The following is a 20,228-nucleotide window of genomic DNA, read 5'->3' as shown; positions in this document are numbered from 1 at the left end:
ATTCCAGACTAGTCCAGAAACAGCCACAGCAGCGCGCGCGGCAGGAGAAGAGAACAGCGGCAGTTAGCGGACTGGGTCGGCGTGCGCGCGCTGTAAACAACTAAATTGTCCCTTAAGACGCTGGAGTTTGTCCAGTGACAACGAACTAACTGTACACTGTAAATATGAGACCTGTAGGACTGCAGCGCATTATAATAATAATAATACTAATAATAACACTTTACATAACTTACTGGTGTATATATAAACAAACTATTGTGTATATATACAATATAAACACACTTGTTTAGCTTATGCAAGCAAATAGGCTACGAAGGAAAGGTTTACAGCGCAGTGGAAGAGACGGTCAGTTTCCTAAAGCGCTCATCTCTAGACACGATGCAGCTGCGCTAACAGCAGCCTGAGACATCCCCCCTAGCAGTGGTCACAGTGTAAGCTCTTCATTCTCTTAAATGTGATTAGTTAAGGTCTAATTTGTTTATATAGTGATTTTTACAACCGGCGTTGTCACAAAGCAGCCTTACAGAAAATCCAGGTCTAAGCCCAAGATTAAGACTAATGAAGAACTTCTGATACATGTGCCGTGGCGGGGCAAATGACCGGGCCCTTTATAGCCTTTATTATTAAATAAAGCTCATCATAACATCATTTTACAACATACACATGCCCACAACAGCGGGGCTTACAAGCTTCGCTTATCGGCGATCAGCTTGAAAATTTGCCCGTCATAAAGTTAAATGTAAGAGTGAAAATCAAGCCAGTCATGCAGAACAACATTTTATTCAGTATTTCACTCCTACTACTTCACTAAAGTCAGTCGGTCTTGTAAAGTTTTTAGAAACCATGACTCAGTCCTGACTGTGGCAACCTTTAAAAGCCCCGTAAAACCGGGATAATGGGTGATGTAAGGTGGGCTATGCCTTTGGACGTGTCACCGTGCTCATTTGGATACAGTCAGGAGAGGGCCCGCCTTCTCCAGCTCTCTTCGGACGTGATAGAGGCCCGGCTACTTGAAATCTTATCCTCTCTCCCATCCGGGCCCCCTCTAGGCCCGGGCCGGGGGCGTGCCGTCCTCACAGCCCCCGCTGAAGCCCCGCCCCTGACATGTACGCCAATCCCTCTCACAGCTCGGGCCCAAATGAAGTATTCTGCATGTGGAATTACCAGGCCAGCCTATGGAAGACTTGTAAAACCTGAGTGACTGGGTTTAACTTTTTTATCAGCCTTAATCGCTTAAGGGGAGCTACCTGCTTTAGTCTGTCCACCATTAGGTCAAAAAAACAAAAAGCAAACAGTCGTCTGTCATTCTCATAACCCTGATATCCCTTGCTGGGATGAGAATAAACGTGATTATGTTGCTGAGCTTCAAGACAATATACTGTGCTTAACTGGTTAAAGACATTGCAGGAGGATGATTGTAGTGGATTAGGACTTCACATCAGGAACCTGATTTTGATTCAAGACCTGCATGGGACAACAGGCATGGTAGTTTTGGAAAGAAGGCTGGTATGTCCTTGCCCTTCCTCTGACCACTGATACCTGCACTTGTCCAAGATACAAACTACCCATCAAACTTATAGGGACAACGTGTCTACTTTTGACATTTTTTAATAATACTTGATTTTCACTTATCATTTAAGTGAGATAAAAGGACCTGCAAATGTTTTTTTTTTAACTTTACACAAATATTTACTAACACACCTTTGAGTACTGTTTGCAATACTCAGCCTCATTAAAGTATCTTCCTTAGTATGTAATGTCTTCCTTGATTAGACATTTTCCTAAAAAATGAAGTTTTCAAAAGTGTAGTTAAAATATACACATACTGAAAATCTTTTGCCCTAAAGGCCTTTTAAACATCTAAAAGGAGTGCTGATAGGTACTGACCTCTCAGCAGAGGGCTAACATGTGTGGAGAATACTATAATTCTCAAGGTAAGACTTTGACCAGCTGATCCTTCAAATGTCAAGACCTTAAAGTTTTCTATATGTGTTAAATTATTGTAAAACAAAAAGAAAGCATTCTCAATTGTGAACTACATTATGAAAAGTTTCTCCATGGTTACTGAAACACGCCAACTTCACATCAATTTAAGAGATTCGTCTGCCTTAAAAACAGCCTTACTCTTATTCTTACTCCTTTTAACATCATATATGACCACATGTCCTCCTAGAAATATGAGGAAAATGAAGAGGCAGCACAGGCAACAACCAAGCAGTGTTGCTCCAAGCTCACCATCACAGTCACATGTTCAAACTGAACACTTGCCCACTTGACTCCTTCTGTAATCTCTGCTGATTGGTCAGTGGGATGGACAGAGGGGGTAGTTGTGTCACAATCTAGGTCGGCCATCAGTAATCCCATAAACTGAAGGAATGCCGTAGGATGTAGCTGTGAATGCTGACGGCACCCGCTTTAGCACCCACAGACGTCTCCTGACCAAATCCACAATGACAGTAGCTGCACCACTGCATGTCATTAGGATTTCATTATTTCTTACTGACACAACAGTCCGAACCTGTCACTTCTGTCATGATTTACTTCATCATTTCTTTATTATTATCTGACCCTGTAATTTCATAGAAATGAAGAACATATTTGCACACAGTCATTCCACTTCCATTTCAGATGTTTCAAATGTTTCATGTCCAATAAGATGACACTGTGGTTACAGTCATATCTTATTCTGTAAAGGAAGGTTCTTCATCGACAGATTGAACTAAATTACACTGCCAGTGGGGATTTGCAATAAAAGGCCTCTATCAAGAAAAAACAGATTTCCCATTGTTTTATGAAAATATGTATTGTTGTAAAAGTTTCTGAATGTACTGTTCACTCCTATCATTCGACCCATAGCTGGAAACTATGCTGCAAAAGCGGCCTGCTTTGAATATACTGTTTCTGTGATGTCAGAGAAAAAAATCAGCATCCTAGCCCCGCCCACTTTTCTTGGCGTTCTTAAGAGTGGTCCAGCTCAGACTTTTTGAACTGAGACGCAAAACAGGGCAGTCAATCAGAACCGAGTCCGTTTATATTATTTTAGTTTTAAAGACACTTTTTAAAAGGAGGTTTGAAAATGTAAATGTGAAAATGGGAAAAAATTGTTACATAAAACCATACAAATGTTGTAAGTGGACCATAAAGGAAAATAATAAAATACAAGAAACTGGAGAATATAGACCCTAGCTTCAAAACTGCGCGCTGTACTGTCCTGTATACATACCACACTGATGAATGGACGTCTGGTGGCGGCGCCCTAGTTTTGACATAATATACAATATGATCGTATGTGATTTTGGATGCACAGTACACAAAACTTGTGCTCCACAGCAGCCTGGATCAACGTTTCTCACACAGTCCACAAAGGAGGTAAAGGGCATCAAGGTGAACATGTAGAAATAGCTTTTTAGAGCAAAAGCAAACATTTAAATTTCCTATATTTACCAACCTCGGTCTTGGCACAGCTAGTGGTCGGTCAACCTGGTGACACTGCATCCTCATTACACAACAATGAACCTTAAAGGCAGAGAATGGTAGAGCCAAACAATAGCAAACACTTCAGCGTAATGGCCAAGCATGAACTTAGCAAAGTAACTTAGTTTAAACTCAGTAACTTTTAAAATATATATTAAAAATGTGCCTGCATTTCAAACTATATCCCTGAACCCTGTGCTGATAAGGCGCTCTGAATAGCCTCAGTACTGTAGTCACTGTAACCCTGTTTATCTGCTGGAGCTGACGGCGTTTTAACACTCCAAGTCCCAGAAATTTCAACCTACCCCCTGAAGTCCTGAAAGTGGGTCAAAAGACCCTTAGTCCAAACTGATGACTCTGATGGCTCCAATTAGCATCCTTTCATTTGTAAATGTGGCCATTACCTGAGGAATCTGCAGGGGGACCCACAGCCTGCCTACACACAAACACCTCTCATCCCCCTCTGCCCAGATTCTACAGACAGGCCTGAGTGAGCTTGTTTCAAGAAACATACAGGAATTGGCAGCAAGATTATTCACAGGAAAAAAAATCTTACAAAATCAATAGACACATTGCAATTTACATATATGCATTTCTTACTTTATATACTTGAATTCTATTTACTTCATATCTTAGTCCTTAGTCAAAAACATGAAAAAATCGTTCTCATTCCTTTCTTTTTATTTTCTTTTTGTCGTCCAATAGGTTTTTTTTATTACTCAACATATTTTATGCTCACATTCTTTCCCCTTTTGTTCTTTTCTTTCCTTTTTCTTTTCTTCACAAAAAATACAAGGTTTTGTCTATTCATTCTTTTATTCTTCATTCTTCTCCTGTTCTTCCCTTCCATTTCCTTCTTTCTTTTCTCTACATTGTTACATGTATGTATATATGAATATTATTTGAAAACTGTTTGACCATGCTGGCTAGCAAAATAAGCTGGCCAATAATAATATATGCTGGCTAATAAAAAAAAGCAGGTGAAGAAAAAGTTAAAAATAAAAATTTAAAAGAATAAATAGACAAAACCTTTTATTTATTTATTTATTTGAAGAAAAGAAGGATAAGGATGAAAACTGTTTGACCATGCTGGCTAGCAAAATACAGAAACATAGATTAGCTGGGGGTAGGTTGAATAGTGTGTTACCTGCAAGCCTTTGCATGCCAAAAGAGGACTGATAGTGCTCTCATGGTTAGGTAGAAGGAGGGGGCATGTCCTGAGCATGGTGGCATGGTGGTGCACATTTTGAACAAATTAAAGTTGATTTAAATTAAAGTTGATCTTTTTTTTCAATTGGTCTGGCTCATTTCTTGAAACCGTGGTGACATTCTCAAAACACCATGTGAAACACAGCTCAAGAGACTTTTTTTGGGCATTTTGAGGGAACGGACAATTTGTATAAAACACACATTTTGTTTTGAAGCATACATAAAGTGTATGGGGGAGACGTGACCTTTCGCTGGTGATCTGTGATGTTGTGCTGCATTATACAGGTCATTTTGCCAAATGGACATATAGTTTGCAAAACATACAATCTGTTTCAAGAAATATGCAAAAGTTTTTTAAAAAGATGTGGAAGAAGTGGGTTCAAAATGACAGTTTAGAAAAAGAAAACAAATTAATTGTGTTGATCCACCTCACCCTCTTGCAAAAGGGTGTAAGCAAAAGAATGTAAGTTGCTCCTGAGTGTCTGTCCATCCCCCCAGCTGCATTGTTGTGCAGGGGACATGCATAAGGTTGCTAACACCTTATAAATTTGCATGCAGCCTTTTGTGCTGTGGGGGATAAATAGGTGACTACTTCACCTATTTTGTTCACAAGAAACAAAATGCAGAGAAGGTTCACCACTCAACTGGCCTCGGAACGGATCCTGAGTAACACCAACCCTTGTGACTCAGATGGAGAAGACATTACTCACAGCTGTACCTTGCTGTAAAATTTCTAATTCTCTATTTAAAATAAAACAATAAATAATTCATTGTTTGCTTTTTTGCTTAAAAAAAACTAAACTAAACACAAAATGTATAATCTTTATATTATCAAATACAATAAACTGAATAGAACTAACTAGAAACTAAATAGCTAAACTCAATGGCAAACAACAACCTCCTGTGGGTCGCCAGCAATGGCCTTATTTACAGAACAAAAGACGGTGATTATAGGATGTTAGCTAAAATCCTTCAGGTCACTCGACCCGTCTCTGGGTTCCAGAGGGAGAAATGTTAAGTGACCCCTCTCTGGGACTTCTAGTGTTAAAGCGTTTTTAAGTCGGACTGCTTATTTATGTTGAGTCTAGTCTGCCATTTTAACTGGTCTTGCATTCTCTTACCTGTTACTGCCACCCTGTGGACACAGGAAATATAGCAACTGACGGGCCAGCCGCAGTGCAGCGCATGCGCAGTCACTACTGCTAATGCGTGTGCATGCTGTGTATTTTGTGTCATGTGTCATTACAGGCCTTTTTCATGCCGGCGTGTCGCTGTAGAGCCACCTCTAAACTGAAAAACAGCCTACAATAACAGTCTGGATGTTGTTTTCACAAATAAAACCCATCTTGATACAATACATGTAAAAAAGATGCTAATATAATGCTAATCAGAATCAGAATACTTTAGTGACCCAGAGGAGAATTGCAGTTATTACATTAATATTATATAGGTGTCAAATAATTTGTAGAAAGCTGTAAAATGTAAGAAATATGATGAACTGAGCTGTAAATTATTAAACAATGACTAAAGCTGTATAACAGAGACTAGTCTTAAAATACAGTTAAGCGGTGGCTGATCAAATTGCTGTTCATAGTAAATTTTGTGGTAAGATATTACTGTACGAAGATATTTACAGTTTGCTAGTAACAAATCATTTTAAGAACACTGCTGAAAACAGCACTGACCAGCATGGCAACTCACCCGCCAAACCAGCATATGTTGTGTTTTGAATGCTGCTCTGCTGGTCAACATGGAAGTTACGAGTACTGGAATTCATGCTGGTCTAAGCTGTTTCTTCTTGTTTTTCTTGGGATACTTTAAATCGTCAATAAATCATCAGTTTACATTTTGTTGTGTAAAACTACACTAGACCTTATTACTGAATGATTATTAATATGATTAAGTGATTCCAAACATTTGATACAGTGCTAATTAATTTTTTGAATTTATGTAGCCTATTTAATTTATATCAGAACAATGATAGAGTGTTAATTTATTTGGTTTAACTTCCCATACCTTGGGAGAGAGAGAGAGAGAGAGAGAGAGAGAGAGAGAGAGAGAGAGAGAGAGACTGGTTGAACAATATTATGTATGTAGTATGGGCGATTAGAGAGGAAATCTGCACTTTGTTAAACCAGACCTTTATTCTGCCAAAATAACCAAAAATTACATAGTTTTTCATGTTGTTGAGGAAAATGCAAATAAGCATCACCAGAAGAAACCAAGCAACTACCACCACACATTTAAAAAAAACCCCACATAAACAAGGCCTAAACAGACCCTCACAAAAATATCTGCAGTAACACAAACAAGAAATTTTAAAATCCTGTAGCGCTGCATTAAACTTATCATTCTCTCCTCTTTCAATATTCCTGTAATACTGTTTTGCAGTAAGCTGTAATACTTGTGTAGAATCCTTTAGTAAACCGTACTGATTGTCCAAATTCACTATAAGGTTTTTAAGGGAATCCTAAAGAAATTCCTCAAATATTACTGTTGATCTTTTTCATTCTTCAAAGTGCAAACTTAGTTTGTATATCCTGGTCATTTACCATCTCAGATAGCTCAGATTGTGTGAAAATGGAGAAGCGCTGCTCAGGACAGTCTGATCATATGAGAGGTGGGGTGGACACAGTGCATGAACAAGTGCAGCAGATAAACCCTTTCCCTCTGCATGGATCCTTGAGAGTCCTGCCACTGATGTACTGTACATGTAATCGGGGTGTGTAAAGCTGTAAAATGGATTTCCTATGGACACATGGCTGCTGGCTGCAGGGGTCTGTCTGAAGTCACACAGGTCTCCTCTGTCCTGACCATATGGGATCCTCAGTTGAGCGCGGTCATCCTTCTTCAGCAGTGATTCTATTGAAAACGGGCTGCTGAATTTGATGGTGTGGTTGCTCTCCTTGCTGCTTGAGGCTGGGGAAGGAGGATCTAACACAGTTCCACTTTCACACTTGCCCTGCCCCTGAGGAATGAGGCTGGGAAGCATAGCCGTCATGTCACTAAAGTGGCGGCGCAGCATCTTTGGGGTTATGCAGCTCTCGTCCACTTTCCAAAAGTTCCTTTTAGCATTTGGAGAGTCTGGATCAACTGGCACCTGAAATGAAAACATGTGGTTGGAGTGTATGTTAACTCATCCAAATGAATAAAACAGAAACACAGAAATGAACACAGCTTATGCTGAATGTCTTTTGGTTCATTTGTTCTCTGAGCTTGCTTGAACACAAATCTGATACATTTAAAGAAACAAAAAAAAATCTGATTTAGCTAAAATTACTTTAAATTCACTTTGATGTTTTGGTCACACGAGCCACTGGTATTTAGCCAAATTCAAATCTGATTGTCAATAAAATTATGGAAATTAAATGTAACTCAGAAATTCAAATGGGCACTGTTAGATGTTCATACAAAGTATAAATATACAGAAATGTAGCACTTTAGACCAATCAGGACAGTTTCCATGGCATTCCTTATAATATTAAATTTAGCTGTTGCAGCTAAAAAAACAAGCCTACTTACCTTGACAAAGCATTTGTTGGACGACAGGCAGACTCTGATGTTGTTTTCCAGACCCTTTCTGTCCCCAGAAACAAAGACCCCCAGTTTCCCCATGATCTGTAAAAAAATAAAAATGGGTAAGAAATGAATTCACACTGGCCTTTTATCAAGCACTCTGTCAGAGACAACAATCGATAATGGCAGTTTACCTGTCTAAATGTGAGCATCTTCTTTGGAGAATCTTGGATGATATACGCGAGGAGTCCAACATATGTTGCTTTAGTGTATTTTCTGTATTTTCGTCTCTGACCTCCTTTGAACTCCTCCTGCATCGGCCTAAAACTCGCACACATGGCTTTGGTCATGACACCGTGCATGGCAGACAGAAGAAGCGTGGATGGAGGGGACGGGGGATTCACCTTTATATACACCGAGAGGACTACAGCGCGAGAATACCTGTCCATTCTTTACTAACTGCTGTTTTTCCAAACTCTTATGAGGTGTTAACATGGGGGCGGTGCTTCTAACGGTCCATCATGGCTTGTATCGGCGCATATAGCCTCACCTCTCTTCCCTCGTTTACCTGTTATGCTAATATTATTTGGCCGGCTATAGGAAAGCTTATACTGCTCGAACAGCTAGGTTTGGAGACACGTAGCTTTTCGAAATATTTAATAAATGGGCATGTTTCGTCAGTTTAGACTTTAATTCTTCTTTAATTTTTCTTAAAAAAAGTCATTTTTCTTAAGAGAATAACTCGACGCACTGTAAAAAATCACTACATTACAATAATATGGCATAAAATCCACGCCCACAATAGTTAAAGCAACATACTCTCAAACTTGTGACTGCAACAAAAACTTTGCGTGTATTTTTCCTACATATTTGCGAATTTTAAAAAGGTGACAGCCAAACTGTTGACGAGCTTTAGCCCTTCCTAAACCTCATCTCTCGCCATAGTCTTAAAACCTGAAGATCCAAGTTACAGGCATCCTGTTTTGTGTGTTGGGATGGAAACTCGTGAGCAAAACACTGTTTCAGCGATTTTACCTTTTAGAAAACACAGCTAACCAGCAGATGACTAAAGAAGCCCAAACCCGGCAGCGGCCCAATACCCAATCACCTCGCCTCCTACATAGTGCACTACGTAGGTCTAAAGACAAAGGTTCCTGCACCCAGACCATCCATGATTTGTCCAACAAAGACCCCTCCGTGATTCAGCCACATGTGCACAATTCCCTATCCGACATATATAAAACTATTCGAGAGCAGAAGCCAAGATTTCACAAGATTTAACGCCATGTAGGGAGAGTCAGGGAGTTGCGATTCAGCCTGAGTGAACTGCATCTGTTGTCTTTAGGTAATGCATTCACAGAGAAGCGCATATTTACATGTAATGCGCGTATTTTGTGATGTATATGGTCGCTGAGTTAGCGATGTGCCGCAGTTGGCACCTATTTGAGGTGATTAGCGGGCCGTGTTTTCAGTTAATATGCAGATTAAGGTTGGAATGCCGCCGATCAGAGCCCGGTACTAAAACACCACTCTAAATTCCCTCACGGACTTGTGAGCTGTGACACACGCACTACGAAATTAAGCAAATGGACGAGGATAGAAAGCAGTATTTCTGATCTGCCTCTGCGTGTTATCATTATTACCGATCAAAAGGCATTTGATTTAGCCTAGTCTGTGTGTTGAAAATATGTATGAAGAAGGCGTGTCTTCAGATTACCCCGTTATCGCCCCGTTAAGAGAGGAGTGTGTGTATACGAGCTGTTTCTGGTAGGCTGAGTTTTCACCGCCTCGCAGCTTCGCTGTTAACCGTTTATTCAGCGATTCAGGTGCTAATTCACTGCGCAGGTCTCTGCCGTGTTTGTGGGCGCACAGTTTAATGCAGTCTAACGTCTCTAAACCATTTTTAAAATAAATTATTATGAATTTCGTGTCACTTTGTCGAGCTATTTTATAAAACACTTGAATTTCCGCGATTCTCCGTTTTAATTCCAGTTTCTAATCAGGTTCCTCGGGGACTGTTGATGTGAATAATATAATAATAGCTCATTGTAAACAAACAGTGTGTAGGACAGTCTGAAATTTGCCTGTCAAACGGTCTGATTGCAAAATGTTTTTGAGATCGAAAATAAAAAAAATCTCGAGAAAACGTTTATTTATTTTATTTATATATACTATTGCAAGTTACTGAAAATTGGTTGTTGGCTTCAAAATTTCCTTTCTTGTTTGTGAGCACATACTGTTTTATCTGCTCAGAGCTGTGACAAAATTCAGTCTACCTGTGATATTTAAGTAATCAACATTTTGTACATAATTTGTACAAAGCTGTTTTATGTTAACAATACATGTTAATTTAATAGATTTTTCCTCCCATAGTTTAGGTAAACTGGTGAGCAGTCATAGCTATTTGTCATGTCAATTTTGACTTATCGGTCTAAACAAAAGGTGCAAGTATTTGTACAGAGGCTTCCTCCTTAAACATCTCGTTTCTGTGGAATTGGAGCTTTTATCAAATAAATTTTTCACTCAGAATGTCATGTTGCATCATGAGATTTTATTAAAATGCAAAAAAGGGGCTGAGAGAAGACTGCAAATATGCATTAAAAGGAATGTGTAAATTTTAATGCTGTCATGGACTCTGTGTGAAGGTGAGCTTATGAAGTTTTATTCATAAAAATGTTATGTTCTGCAGTGAGGAAAATGTTTGGAAATTGTGTGAGTACATCAAGGATCAACAAACATGTCCAACAGATGAGGTGTATGCAGTCTTCATTTCAAATGAGAGAAGAACAGTGAGTAGTCTTGTTAATTAAATAACTTTTTTTTTTTTAGTATCCTCATTTTAATATTGCTTTTAACTTCTGCGATGCAGATCCCTATTTGGAAGCAAAAATCTAGTAGAGGAGATGAACCAGTGATCTGGGTAAGCAGTTTCTCTGTAAGAATGCAGCAAAATAAACAAGTGTAAAGTTGAATTTTAATACATTTATTATCTATAATGATTTCTCCATATTTTAGGATTACCATGTTGTGTTGCTGCACTTGAATAAACAAGGACAAGGCTTTATTTATGATTTGGATACAACTCTCCCCTTCCCGTGTCCTTTTGATGTGTACTCAGGGGAAGCCTTTCGGTCCGATTTGTTCTTAAAACCTGAATTTAGACGGTAAGTTTCATGAAAAGGATGAGAACTAAAATTTTGCACTGAAGCCTGTGTTGCAAGTAAATTCACATTTTGCCCAACATGTTTACCACTTTAAGGAAAATGCGGGTGGTACCAGCTGTCACATACCTGCAGAAGTTTGCTTCAGATAGGTCTCACATGAAACATTCTAATGGGACATGGCGCATGCCTCCACCCTCATATCCTTGCATAGAAACAGCAGGTAAATATTTTTTAATTATCTAAAACTTACACTGGATGAAATGTTTTGGTTCTTGTTTGTAACAGCTTATTAATCTTTTTTTGTAGAGTCCAAGATGAATCTTGATGACTTCATCAGCATGAACGCTAATGTGGGCTGTGGTGAAGTTTATAAGCTTTCTGACTTTGTGCAACACTTTGGAGTGAAGTGACTGTGTGTGTGTGTATATATATATATATATATATATATATATATATATATATATATATATATAACATACACACAGAGTCTGCAGTCATGCTGAACCAGGACAGAGTTGGGAGTTACAAGGAAAACAACACCTGATGCAATGATCAGTGCACAAACAAGTCCACTGCTGCTATCCTCTCTCAAATGTTCAGCATTTCAGACATTTCTCATTCCTCAATGACAATATTCACTACTCAGCACACATCATTTGTTTATTGCTAGATGTTAAATGTTCAGATTTAATTTTTGTATGATTAGTGACCTTCAGGTGAAAAGTGCTTGGACACAGAACTATTGATCTCTAGGCCTTTATATAACAATTGTCTTTGCTACTGATTTGACAATTTATCTTTAAGGTGCCAAGTAACCCTAATAATGCATGTTGCAAAGTGTGTAAAAATTAGCAGAGAATCAGTGAGATCAACAGGTTTTTAGCATTTATTGATAATTGAGTTCTTGTACAAATGAAACAGGGATAGATATACAAACAATATAAATGCTGTTATTGAGAGATTGCCAGCAAGATGTAACTAAACAAACACCACCTGTGTTTTTTTTTTTTTATGCAATTGCTGCCAGGTAATCCTTTACTTCAGCAGGTGAGAGTCTCCGAAATCCAGCCTCATTACAGATTCCCACTTCAATGTTATCTTCAGTCATTTGACCTTCAAAACTTTCCTGTGGAAAGATTCATAAGATAGAATTTAGACTCAGCAAAGTACAAAATGGTGAGGTTTTGTGCATTCCTAATATCAGATGTAGCTATCAGTGTTCTGTATAATTATCCAGATACACATTTAGATAATGACAAGTTAGAACAGACCTTCAAGGTCAAGATGGCTGTGTGTATTGCGTCTTCAAGTTCTAGATCCTCATTGTATCTGGAATTAAACAGGAAAAAAATGAAAATAAAAGACATTAGCACTGAAGAGATGCATTTCATCTTTATCTAGCAGCAGACGGCACAAAAACAGCTTGAAGTAACAAGTTTGTGTTGGGTTAGTTGTGTTTTGATAATGTTCAAATAATTAATACCAGAAAATGCAGCATGTATGATGTACAGATCAGCTTTTTTTTTCTCTTAAAATGTATGGGTGATTTTTAGAAGCAACAGATTATGATTCTACCCAATGTTTAATGTATTAATACAGAGCTACTGTTAGATCTACAGCTCCAAGTTTCCATGAGCCAGTTAAATGGGAATTTCACATTTTTTCTAAATCACCATTTAATGTAAATAAAATAATTCAGTGACTTGATGTGAAATGCACCGTTCTAGAGCAACTTACAGAGTTAGAATTGTTCACAGAGGTGGTGATATGAAGTGGATATCTCAGCTTTTAGAGGCACCGAACAATTTATCTCATAGAAAAAATATGACAGTGTTATGAACACACTGCCTGATACATTGACAAATGTAGGATATATGGTAGTTTTGCATAGCAAATGAAATATTTTTATATGTTCATTGTAGACATTGCGACCCCTGGTTCCCATCACCGCTGTAAAGAAATCTGAGTTGGTAAGTTTTTCTATCCCATTTCACATCAAACCACTCTGAATGACAATCTCAAGGATTCAGTTATACAAATTAGAAAAAAGTATTCCCCTTTAACATAAGCTAAATCATAGTTATGCAATGATGTAATATAGAGTTGCTTAATAGTAAAGAACTGGGTTAAATGCTCCAGTCACACAGTCTCTTTAACCTGCTGTGTAAATTTTGAACAAGACATGTTAGAATCTAAAACATAAGTAAGCCATGCAGCTTTAAATCTATATACATTTTAAAGGCTTTATTAAGTAAGAAAAGTGTTCAACGCTAGCCACCACCAATGGATGTTTTCTTCATTGGGCTGAAAATTTCAAAGTGAAGTTCTTCCTCTGTACCTTCAAGTTCACATACACTTAAAAAGACAAAAGCAAGATGAGCTGTCACATCATGGTTAATAAGTGTCTTTTTACTGTCTTCCTTACCTTTTCTCAAGGAATGTTTTTCCATTCACATAGTTCTTTCCCATTGCTGTGGCTTTCCAGGCAAAATATGCCCCCTGCAGGAACAGCAGGACAGAAACACAATTTACACACCAATCTATATTACATAAACATTGTTATATGATAAACTGAAAAGGAAACAAGCCACAACAAAATGTGTGCATTTGAGGAGGATTTATCTTTACCGATGGATCAGACTGAAAGAGGTATGGCCGGTCCTCATCCCAACCAGCAATAAGCAAGGAGACTCCAAATGGACGTACTCCTCTACAACATAAGTACATAAAATAAATACATTCTGAATCATACAAATGCTACATAGTACCACATTGTATGTGTTACTATGCATACACTGTTAAATAATTAAAAATAAAAAACATACCCTGACTGTGTGTATTCCTGCATTACAGAGGCCACTCTTTGTACAAGCTGGCCTGTGGGAATGGGCTCTTGATATACCAGGTAGTACTGCTGGGCCAGTTTTCTGGCTCGTCTGACCAGGACCCTGTCATTAAAGAGCAACACTGAATACTGAACATGGTCGTCCAAATCCAGTGACTCACTTAACTAGGTAACCTGACAATGTTGCTTAAAATTATGGGGAGCCAAATAAATGCATCATAAACAAGACTGTAGGATTACTGAATACCTGTAGTCAGGACCCATACCACTGTACACCATGCCAATGTGTTTAGTTATTGGCTCGACTTTGTGAACACTCTGCTCATCATAAAGTATGGACTTTTGTTTCTTCTCCGTTGCCAGCACCACCCCATTGGAAGCTGAACATTGAGGAAGAAGTGGTCAAAATCATTGCCTCAGTTTTTTCAGTTGATCCTCAAAGGCAAAAAAATGTGAAGAGAGACAGAACGTGCCTAATGCTTGTGGGATGTAAAGCAAGTAGTTACCTTTGATTCCTACTGAGGGTGCACCAGCTGCTACAGCTGCCAAGGCATACTCAATCTGCACTAGTTTGCCTGAAGGGCTGTGAAAAAAACATCTGGTTAGAGGGTACATGAGGAAGCAACAGTGCAAATGGCCAGATGACAATTACGAGGGGATTAAACTTGGATGATAATGTACATTCAGACAAATGGTGATTGGTTGTAGAATTATTGTTATAAACAATATTATTGTGCTCCAAGTACCACGTGAGGGTTACAGACCCTGACCCTATAGCTTGCATTTTCACTGAAGATAATAATTAGTATAGAAGATACCAACTGGCCTAGCTTCTAATAACTTATAGTTATAATAACTATATTCTGTCTTGACAGCACGTAACACTTAACATCTGGCGGTTCTATGCATTCATATTGTAAACCAAAATGACACTGGCACACTGACGCCCTCCTTCTGTACAGGTTTACTACTTCATTTGGATCTAACCCAGCATTCGTCACCAGACTGATAATGCAGTTTATACTCTTTCCAGGTGTTCAAAATGTGTGCGTGTGTAGTTAATTAATGAAGTTCTGTTTGTATAGCTTATAATTCAGTGTAATCTTTATTATACATAATTTTTTAACTTACACTAAACTACAATAACTACACAAAGATAATAATACTCGTAAAAGACAAAGATATATATTTGCCTAATATATTTTCATGACACTCTGCAGTCGAGGAGACTCGACCTATTAGTCCGCTATGTTCGCCAGTTAACGTTAATCCCTGGCACACTAAACCCAGACGGTGCGGAGCTGATATCGCTTTCTTATTTGAGCTTTCTCGATCCACATTAAATAGTGCCCGCGCCATAGTGTAACCTAACTGCTGCACCATTTGAACGGGAAAACTGGGAAAGAAGCTGGCGAGCAGGAAGCTTCAGCTTCGCACAGAACGTGTTGTTTAGTGCGCATAATGTTCAGACATCGAAATACTCGATCGATCATTGAACTCCTCTGTTTTAGTCGCTCTCCGGGTTAGCGTGACACTGCAGCCCAGACACGCCGCATAAAAACAATCACATGGGAGATGCGCGACACATTACACACATTAAACTATGAATATATCTCAGTTATCGTATTACTGACATAATAGTATCACGACAAAGATTCAGCAAATGAAAAGTTTACCTAAATGTAGTCAGAGAGAAACTGTATCCCCGCTCTGCCATTTTTATTTCGCTTGAAGATGCTCACAAACATCTTCCGGGTAAAGCTGCTGTCAAACTCAGAGTAAAGGTTTTCTCTTTGGCGGGCGGCTCGTTAAAAAGATTTGCTTTAATTAATTATATCAACCAAATAAATGCTATTAATAGACAGCTGTATAAAATCAAATGTGTGCTCAGTGCCGTTTTGTAATGTTTGAAGTGAGGAAATTTTGGGCAAAAAGACATACTGAATGACAGTTTGTTACAACCACCTACCACTTGTACATTTATATTTATATTATATTATATTATATAAAGTTCCTGTAACTTGCACTCGATAGTTCAATGTAAAAACAAAAAACACGACGGAAACCACGAAAAGACCAAACGAGCAAAGACTTTTATTCCAAGCCTCCAGCGGAAGCTCGACTTGCGTTGTCCGCTCTACTCGCACCAGCTTCTAGAAGCTGTAGCTCCTCAAGCGCCAAGGTATTGTCTGTAAACCGTGCCTAAATTCAGCATTTCACTCAGGAAATTCTTTATTTCAGTATTTCATTCATCCCTCTGTGCATCTGTGGTACTGTTTTCGCTTTAAGAACCAATTTATGGCCACATAGGAAAGTAGAGAGCTGGACGGAGCGAGGCGGGACGCCAGTAAAGGCGATGGTCGAGGAGGAAACATGGCTCGATGACGGGCTCACGCTTTACATGGCGGACCGATTAGCGGACTTTAACTAGTGTAGTTAATGCCAAATGAACCTCTGCAGCTCATTCTGTCATATTTTCCGAGCGCTGATAAAAGACTAGCGCGTTCGTTGAGAGTCGTTCGGTTAATCGACGAATAATCTCCACGCAGCCTGCGCTTTATTAACATCGGCCTTGATGTCTGCGCTTCAGGTCGCTGGCTAGCCAGTTAGCTAACGTTAGCACGCCTAGCGATGCTAATGGACACGTACGTTAGATGACCGGCTTTAATGTTACTCGGTTTTCACCGACCTTCTCGAACTTTCCGCTTTGGATTTTGCTCAGTAGGTTAATGTTTTAAAGCTTACGTCGTTGTTTTTCCAGCTGGCTAGCACTAACGGTGACCGTATAAACACTAAGACCACTTTGGCTGCATCGAACACTGCACACTATTGTAGTATATAGTCTACCAAAAACGGTGCTCCACATTACTCCTACACTCATTAGTAGTGTGTGTAGTATGCGGCGTTGGATATAGCCCCCTGTTTATTGGGACAGCTAACCTAGCTAGCCAAGTCCTTTCACAGACCCAGTGATCGTTACTTACACAGGTGATGTGTGTTTCCAGGGAAAGCCATGGCTCGCGGGCAGCAGAAGATTCAGTCCCAGCAGAAGAACGCCAAAAAGGCAGCAGAGAAGAAAAAGGCTCAGGGAGCAGATCAGAAGACTGCTGCCAAAGCTGCCCTCGTCCACACATGCCCTGTTTGCAGGGTAGGTTCCTAATTTTCTTAATCGAGGTATCAATGTGCAGCGATGGATGATGCATTGATGTCCGTTATGGTTTGGGAAGGGCTAATAGTGGTACGTGTTGCTTTACTGACCCTTTTTTGTTTTCTTTTGGTGTCCTGACTTCATTTGTAGACACAGATGCCAGACCCAAAGACATTCAAGCAGCATTTTGAAAGCAAACATCCTAAGTCACCAATGCCCCCTGAGCTGGTGGATGTGCAGGCATAAAGGATAATAGGAATTAACAATATCTGCATTTGGGGTAAGTCAAAAGGGGTTCTTGATTTATGCTATAAACCAGGTTTAAATCTTTTTATAATCTTTTCAGCATGAATATTGTGCTCATTGAATATGGTATAATCCACAGACCCTGGGGAAAGAAATGATGCGATTCAGCTTGGCCAACTGATTCAACTCATCTGGACACATAGTGACAGGAGACCTAAGGATGGACTAAAGCACACCAGCACCCGTTTGATTTTATATTTTTATATGTATCTTGCCTTCATTTAGGCGAACAGTCATTTCAAGTGTGCTGTGCACCCTAACAGCCTCATTGTCATGTCCTGTCAAACCCCTCAGTATTTATCCACCACTAATTTAATGTTTTTCTTCTCTCCCATAACGGTAAACTGTATTAACACATACACAAATGTTATACTATTCAAATGTTGCTCACGTTTTGTTCTGTTCTTTCAACATGAGCCATGATTTAGAAATGCAGAAGTGTGGGGATCAACAATATTGGCCAGGATTGTGGTTGAGTTAGACCAGTTTGGTTGGCAAAAATGGTCTTCAAAGCAACAAATTATGCTCTCCTGCAAAGTACTTTCAATGTTGAATAGAGGCCCTGGAATTGCTTAAGATTGAACTTTTTTTTTTTTTCTATGGTTTTCAATAAATGTATAAGCATAGTCAATGTGTCATGGTGACTGCCTAGAAGATGCATATGGGTGTGTTTTGACATTATTTCCTTTATTCCGTAGATGTTAATGCAGCTCAGCATTATTTCATGTCTCAAATCACAGTGGGGAAAAACTGAATTAGCGCTGGTTTGGAAGTATAAAATTGAGCCTTTGGAGTATTAACTTTCAGACCTATGCTAGAAAGCTTTACTACCATGGGTGTGATAATGTGATCTGCAGTCAAGTAATAAGTAATTGCATACCAAATATAAAATAGGTATTAAATTCTACACTCACAATGAAGTGGTATCTTAAGAGTTTGGAATTTACGGATCATGGCTTTGTTCTCCTGAAGCTTTGCAGCGTAATTCTTTATTGTGGTAGAATGACTATTTATTTCAGTAACTTTTAATGTCATATTGATTAGGTGGGAAGGCTTTGGGAATTTTAGCCAAACTTAGCAGGTTGATGCTATTTTTAGACTCTGTATGTACCCCACTTTGCCCCGTGTACTGAAAAAGCAAATATGACTAGCATTCACTTTGTATAGCTACTAACTTGAAAATTAAAATGCATTATTAAAGTAATTACAATGTATCCACTTTTTTGTGATTCTCACATGTATTGACTTCAGTGAGAACAGTGCCTATTAGGATGTGGTAATCCTTAATTGTTAAGTACCATTTATTATTTGTATGTTCAGTACTGGGATCAGGCCTTCAAACTATGGGTCTGGGAAAGTGTTTCTTCTAGACAATCAAGTGGCAACAGACATGAGACAATGTGGTATTTACTGTTGTGGCAGCAGCTTTCTGAAGTGTGGTGAATGCAACCAGTCAGACTCACTGTGCTGAATTCCACTGTGGTTGTTTCACATAAAAATGTCCTAAGTCATGGTGACTGGAATTGTGGTCATGCCCAAGATGTTTTTCCCTTTCTAAATATTTGGCATCGCATGTTTGAAGTCGAATCACATTTTCTGCACAAAACGGAGCAGCTTGCTTATTATACTAGCGTAATCAACATGTTATATGTTTGCGTTCTGAGTTTTTCTCTTTTTGAGCTTGCACCATTTCCACATCTGAGTTCAGCAGCTTGTCTAACCAAGAGGATGAGGTGAGCAGGTGTCTGTTAGCAAGAATAGCATCACTAAATAGGGAATACTTAACAAAGAATAATTTAAGTAAAACATTCAATAAAATGCTTTACTCTTTTTCATCTGGAGTCATGATTTTCAGTGATCAACTGAGGCAGGTCACATGAATATTACTGAAGAAAACAATGCGCACACAGAGACCACATTTAATTTCCTTTTTGTCTATGTTCAAACAAGTAAATTGTGTTAAAATGTGCGAAGTGTGTTTGCTGTAAAGGATGTGTAAACTCATTTCTCATTTTCACTTAGAAAAGCAATGAAGTATAATTAGACCAGAAACACCCAACCATTTCCATATGTCTACAAATATGTCATTGCTGCCACAGCAAAGTCCATTTTTTGTTGATTTTCTTTCTTTTACATTTCTTTTTATTTTACTTTACACTGAAAGATAAGAATCTTTTACTTCTCCTGAAAAGTTATGTTTGTGGTGGATTTCTGGACAAAGATAAATCCAAGGTGCTGTAGACTAAAACAGGATTTTCAGTAGAAAATCTCTACTGGTGGTGTAACTTAGTCTTAACTCTGTCTCTAGATTGTCTGGAAAACTGGCCTTATATTTGGCCGTCTTTTCTCTGTACCAGGTCCATTATAGTGAAGAAAGCAGCTAAACCACGGTGCTATCAGTCCTGATGGAAGCCTTTTTTTATTGTAATTCAAATTCCTTTTTTGAGATTTGAAATAATTATCATGATACTGAATGTTATGATGTGGGAAAAGAGATGACTGTAAAAGCTGAAACTGTGGGTCAAATACTTGAAGTCAGTTTGTAAGACGGATATCTAGTAAGGAA

At 38.7% G+C, this 20,228-nt stretch overlaps 4 protein-coding genes across 6 annotated transcripts; 2 read left to right on the top strand and 2 right to left on the bottom strand.

The window, feature by feature from the left end:
- Positions 1-6,808: 6,808 nt before the first annotated feature.
- On the bottom strand, positions 6,809-9,596 carry si:rp71-45k5.2 (uncharacterized protein LOC560783 homolog). 3 transcript variants are annotated; one of them, XM_017692764.2, is made up of 4 exons: positions 9,235-9,596; positions 8,394-8,520; positions 8,206-8,301; positions 6,809-7,783 (listed from the first exon to the last, which is right to left on the bottom strand). In XM_017692764.2, exons 1-4 carry the CDS (start codon positions 9,366-9,368, stop codon positions 7,232-7,234), a joined length of 909 nt encoding a protein of 302 aa, XP_017548253.1. In that variant the 5' UTR covers positions 9,369-9,596; the 3' UTR covers positions 6,809-7,231. The 3 variants fall into 3 exon arrangements, with proteins under 3 accessions (XP_017548253.1, XP_017548269.1, XP_017548261.1); XM_017692780.2 differs by lacking the exon at positions 9,235-9,596 and adding an exon at positions 8,604-8,692; XM_017692772.2 differs by lacking the exon at positions 9,235-9,596 and having other exon boundaries at positions 8,394-9,228.
- Positions 9,597-9,745: 149 nt separating this feature from the next.
- On the top strand, positions 9,746-14,187 carry wdyhv1 (WDYHV motif containing 1). Its single transcript, XM_017692751.2, has 6 exons — positions 9,746-9,966; positions 10,889-10,988; positions 11,069-11,119; positions 11,215-11,363; positions 11,459-11,583; positions 11,670-14,187. The coding sequence occupies exons 1-6, from the start codon at positions 9,887-9,889 to the stop codon at positions 11,771-11,773; spliced, it is 609 nt and encodes a 202-aa protein (XP_017548240.1). The 5' UTR covers positions 9,746-9,886; the 3' UTR covers positions 11,774-14,187.
- On the bottom strand, positions 12,232-15,974 carry si:rp71-45k5.4 (proteasome_alpha_type_2 domain-containing protein). Its single transcript, XM_017694578.2, has 8 exons — positions 15,885-15,974; positions 14,715-14,791; positions 14,456-14,588; positions 14,189-14,311; positions 13,992-14,073; positions 13,789-13,862; positions 12,635-12,692; positions 12,232-12,489 (listed from the first exon to the last, which is right to left on the bottom strand). The coding sequence occupies exons 1-8, from the start codon at positions 15,923-15,925 to the stop codon at positions 12,373-12,375; spliced, it is 705 nt and encodes a 234-aa protein (XP_017550067.1). The 5' UTR covers positions 15,926-15,974; the 3' UTR covers positions 12,232-12,372.
- A 313-nt stretch (positions 15,975-16,287) lies between these two features.
- Positions 16,288-18,880, top strand: zgc:91910 (uncharacterized protein LOC445276 homolog). The gene is made up of 4 exons (XM_017694588.2): positions 16,288-16,390; positions 17,214-17,356; positions 17,507-17,636; positions 17,742-18,880. Exons 2-3 carry the CDS (start codon positions 17,222-17,224, stop codon positions 17,600-17,602), a joined length of 231 nt encoding a protein of 76 aa, XP_017550077.1. The 5' UTR covers positions 16,288-16,390; positions 17,214-17,221; the 3' UTR covers positions 17,603-17,636; positions 17,742-18,880.
- The last annotated feature ends 1,348 nt before the right edge of the window (positions 18,881-20,228 follow it).

Source organism: Pygocentrus nattereri, chromosome 27, assembly GCF_015220715.1.
Source record: "Pygocentrus nattereri isolate fPygNat1 chromosome 27, fPygNat1.pri, whole genome shotgun sequence".
Classification (NCBI taxonomy): domain Eukaryota; kingdom Metazoa; phylum Chordata; class Actinopteri; order Characiformes; family Serrasalmidae; genus Pygocentrus; species Pygocentrus nattereri.
This window is presented reverse-complemented; position numbering and strand designations above follow the sequence as displayed.

What these genes read in the sequence shown, in the direction of transcription:
- si:rp71-45k5.2 (XM_017692764.2), bottom strand. Translation starts at nt 9,368, where the DNA reads ATGGTCTGGGTGCAGGAACCTTTGTCTTTAGACCTACGTAGTGCACTA. An exon ending in AGATGCTCACATTTAGACAG is followed by an intron (nt 8,302 to 8,393) that starts GTAAACTGCCAT and finishes ATTTTTTTACAG; the next exon opens with ATCATGGGGAAACTGGGGGT. An exon ending in CCAACAAATGCTTTGTCAAG is followed by an intron (nt 7,784 to 8,205) that starts GTAAGTAGGCTT and finishes TTTTCATTTCAG; the next exon opens with GTGCCAGTTGATCCAGACTC.
- wdyhv1 (XM_017692751.2), top strand. Translation starts at nt 9,887, where the DNA reads ATGTATGAAGAAGGCGTGTCTTCAGATTACCCCGTTATCGCCCCGTTA. An exon ending in TTTCAAATGAGAGAAGAACA is followed by an intron (nt 10,989 to 11,068) that starts GTGAGTAGTCTT and finishes TCTGCGATGCAG; the next exon opens with ATCCCTATTTGGAAGCAAAA. An exon ending in TCCTTGCATAGAAACAGCAG is followed by an intron (nt 11,584 to 11,669) that starts GTAAATATTTTT and finishes CTTTTTTTGTAG; the next exon opens with AGTCCAAGATGAATCTTGAT.
- si:rp71-45k5.4 (XM_017694578.2), bottom strand. Translation starts at nt 15,925, where the DNA reads ATGGCAGAGCGGGGATACAGTTTCTCTCTGACTACATTTAG. An exon ending in TTCTCTCTGACTACATTTAG is followed by an intron (nt 14,792 to 15,884) that starts GTAAACTTTTCA and finishes TTTTTTTCACAG; the next exon opens with CCCTTCAGGCAAACTAGTGC. An exon ending in TCTTTCAGTCTGATCCATCG is followed by an intron (nt 13,863 to 13,991) that starts GTAAAGATAAAT and finishes CTGTTCCTGCAG; the next exon opens with GGGGCATATTTTGCCTGGAA.
- zgc:91910 (XM_017694588.2), top strand. Translation starts at nt 17,222, where the DNA reads ATGGCTCGCGGGCAGCAGAAGATTCAGTCCCAGCAGAAGAACGCCAAA. An exon ending in ACACATGCCCTGTTTGCAGG is followed by an intron (nt 17,357 to 17,506) that starts GTAGGTTCCTAA and finishes CTTCATTTGTAG; the next exon opens with ACACAGATGCCAGACCCAAA.